Source organism: Strix aluco, chromosome 4 (assembly GCF_031877795.1).
Source record: "Strix aluco isolate bStrAlu1 chromosome 4, bStrAlu1.hap1, whole genome shotgun sequence".
Taxonomy (NCBI): Eukaryota; Metazoa; Chordata; class Aves; order Strigiformes; family Strigidae; genus Strix; species Strix aluco.
Window position 1 is genome coordinate 119,599,745 of NC_133934.1, and position 3,356 is coordinate 119,603,100.

General features: G+C 63.3%; 1 protein-coding gene across 1 annotated transcript; it reads right to left on the reverse strand.

Annotated features, from left to right (window-relative positions):
• Positions 1 to 369: 369 nt before the first annotated feature.
• On the reverse strand, positions 370 to 1,992 carry ANKRD9 (ankyrin repeat domain 9). The gene is made up of 2 exons (XM_074825145.1): positions 1,889 to 1,992; positions 370 to 1,607 (listed from the first exon to the last, which is right to left on the reverse strand). Exon 2 carries the CDS (start codon positions 1,536 to 1,538, stop codon positions 660 to 662), a length of 879 nt encoding a protein of 292 aa, XP_074681246.1. The 5' UTR covers positions 1,539 to 1,607; positions 1,889 to 1,992; the 3' UTR covers positions 370 to 659.
• Between the last annotated feature and the right edge of the window lie 1,364 nt (positions 1,993 to 3,356).

Sequence of the window (3,356 nt, forward strand, 5' to 3'; positions counted from 1 at the left end):
GACAACAAGCACCTTGGCTCTCCAAGGGGAACAGAGAGCTTTGCAAGGAAACCAACTGTTATTTATGCATATTTTAAAATATATTTTGTTCAGATGCACATGCCTGCCAGCCTTGTTTAGGGAAGCTTTAATAGTATTTGGCTTCTTTCTGATCTTGTGTACAAGATGAGGAAGTTTTCATCTGTGCCTTTAAAAAAAACCTGCATCCCTGCCAAGATGTATTAGGAGAGCTGTAAAAAAGGAGTCATCCTGTTCCAGGACCATGAAGCTTATGTAATAGGGAAATCCTAACGACAAGATACTCCCCCACCCTGCGCATGCTTTTCCAAGGGACATGCCACTTCAGGGTTTTCAGTCACTCAATCTGTATTTTGATCACATCTGCCACTGGTTTATTCAGATGTATTTACAAATTGTCCCCCATACCCTTATTTGTACATGCCATAGAATGTTTTTATAAAATGCAGTGCGGACCTCACCTCACCACAAGGATCTTTAAATAAAATATATTGTAAAGTGCCAGATACAATTCTTTTAAAAAATACAGTTCTAATTAAAACAGATACTTGGCCACTGCATTAGCAGCTTCATATACAGATACATTTTTAGCACAACAGTCTATTTCTGTCAGGTGAGCAGGAGGCTCTCATACCACCCCTCTAGCTCTCCAGTTTCAAGTCCAAAGGCTTTAGAAAATGAGGCAGAGGCAGATCATCCAGAGCCTCTGGGAAATGCTCAGGTGAAATGGTCCTGATCAAGACACGCATGGCTCCAACAAACAGCGACGGGGGAGCTAAGCCCGCCAGGCACTGGAACCTGTTCTCCCCAAGGAGGTCCTGCCACCGCTGCCGGTTGTCCAACAGTTGCTGTTTCATTGAGAACTGGAGGTCCTGAGGCACGAAGAAGAAGAGGCAGTCGAGGCAGAGGAGCTTGGCACGCATGTTAGCTGCCGGCGTGTGGGAAATCTGCTGCAGCAAGGTGTCGAGGGGGGTATTCCCGGCACCGTCCTGCAAGCAGGGCGACGCGCCGTGCCCGAGCAGCAGCAGCAAGCACTCGGGCCGCACCAGTTCGCAGGCCACGTGCAAGGCCGTCTTGCCGCCCTCCACGCGACTGCAGCCCCGGCGGTCCAGGTGGCCGGCTCTGTCGCTCGGCGGGAAGGCTTGGATGGCCTTGAGGATTCGGAAGAGGATGCGGGCCCGGTTGTAGCGGACGGCCATGGCCAGGTGCGGGGCCGAGGACTGGCAGCAGCTGAAGTTTTGGCTGGGCACGGCCAGGGCGCTCTGGGGGAACTTAGTCAGCAGGTGCCGGGCGTAGGGCTGGTGGTCGTGCACCAGCGCGTAGAGCAGGGCCTCCGAGGGCGAGTACACGCTCACCTTGCCCCCGTCCTCCCAGTGGAAAACCTCCATGGTCCGCATGTCCTCCAGGAACCAGACGGGCAGCAGGTCCCTCACCGCCTGGTAGAAGGCGAAGGAGGATTTCTTGCACTGCTTCTGGGACTGGGCGCCGTGGCCGCCGACCCACCGGACGCTCCAGGGCATGGCGGGCGGCCGGGCTCCGCCGGGGGCTGCCTCCCACCCCGGCGCACAGAGGCCGCATCGGGCCCGGTCCTGCGGGAGCAGAAGGACGGTCAGCACCGGGCGGCCGGGGCTCCCCGGGCTGCGCCCGCCTCCCCCTCCCGCCGCCAGCGAGCCGCGGCGGCGCCGGACAACACCGCGGCGCAGGGGACACCCCCACCCCGGCGCGGGGGAGCTCCCTCCCCCCCGGAGCCCGGTGCAGGGAACGGCCTCCACTCAGCGCACAGGACGCCCGCGTCCCCGGGGCACGGCAACGCCTCCCCCGCCGCCCCGCTCCCGGCGGTTCCCCCCTCCCGCCGCCGCCCGGCGCTCACCTCTCGCCGAGCCCCGCGGTGCCGCCGGCCGCTGCCGCAGTGGAGGGGCGGGGAGCGGGAGCGCGGCGCGGCGCCGCGGGGCCCTTTTATCCCCACCCCCCCCCCGCCCCGGGCGGTGAAGGTCGGTCAGGACCCGGGAACTGTCCAGCCGCCGCCGATTGGCCGCGGCCCCGGCGGCCCCGGGCGCCCATTGGCTGCGCCGAGAGGCCGGGGCCCGGCACCGGCGCGTGCGTCACGGGAGGCGAAGTTCCAAGAAACTTGGCTGCGGGCGCGGAGCCCCGGCGGGGTGGGGCGGGGACTGCCGGGGGCGGGGCTCCGGGGGTCCGGGGGTCCCGGGGGGGTCCCGAGGTCACAGGGCCCTGGGGACGTGGGATGCAGGGAGTGTGGGGTCTGGGGGCTGCGGGGGCGTGGGGACGTGGGATCCAGAGGTGGGGTCCCGAGGCCATGGGGACATGAGGACGTGGGATCCAGGGGGTGTGGGTTGGGGACCGCGGGGACGTGGGATCCAGCGGGTGTGGGGGGCACGAGAATGTGGGAACCAGCGGGTGTGGGGTCATGGGAGCTGTGGGGGCATGGGGATGTGGGATCCAGGGGGTGGGGGGTCCAGGGGCCATGAGGCCACAGGGATGTGGGATCCAGCAAGTGTGGGGTCCCAAGGTCACGGGGTGCTGGGGACATGGGATTCAGGGGTTATAGGGTCCCAGGGTCATTGGTTCCCAGGGGGCATGACATCCTGGGGGTATGGAGTCCAGGGTACTTGGGGTCAGGGACACATGGGGTCCTGGGAGTATGGGGTCCAGAGAGCACTGGGTCCCAGGGGCATGGGTCCCGAGCCTGTGGGGTCTGGGGCACACAGGGACCTGGACACATGGGGTCCTGGGGGCACAGGGGGACCAGTGCACAGGGGCTTTGGGACACCCAGGCTCCTGGAGGCTGCAGGCAGGCAGTGCCCTGGGCAGGCGGTGTCACACCTCCCTGCCTGCCCTGGCAGGGCCCAGCCTGCCCCACGCCAGTCTCCGCGGTTCGCCCCTGCCCACACCCTTCAGCTGGCTGCGGGCTCCCACGTGTGTGCGCACACGTGCTTGCTGCGAAACTCGTGGCTCTCGTTTCTCTCCCAGATAGAGACATGCCTGCAGCCCTTCCCACTGAGAGTCACCCATCAGGCTTTGGCTACAGAGGAGCAAGGAGCTGGTTGTGGCGCGGGGTGAGCTGGGCACCGCTGGCAGTCCTGCACCAGGGACTCCCCCTTGGGGCGCCTGCAGCCCCATGGCCCTAAAATGTGCGCGTACAGGTAACAGCTATGTGCTGGTAGAGCAAGTACTGTCGTTACTGAGGTCTCCGCTCTCATAAGGCCTCCTTAAGGACAAAAATCCTGGGATCTCTTCCGTCCCTAACCCCCCCAGGACGTTCAGAGCATTTCCCTCTTTCACACTGTGTGTTTGACCCCCAGCGTCTCCCCACTTGCAGC

Bases quoted from the DNA above. Each gene is read 5' to 3' on its own strand.
- ANKRD9 (XM_074825145.1), bottom strand. From the start codon at position 1,538: ATGCCCTGGAGCGTCCGGTGGGTCGGCGGCCACGGCGCCCAGTCCCAG.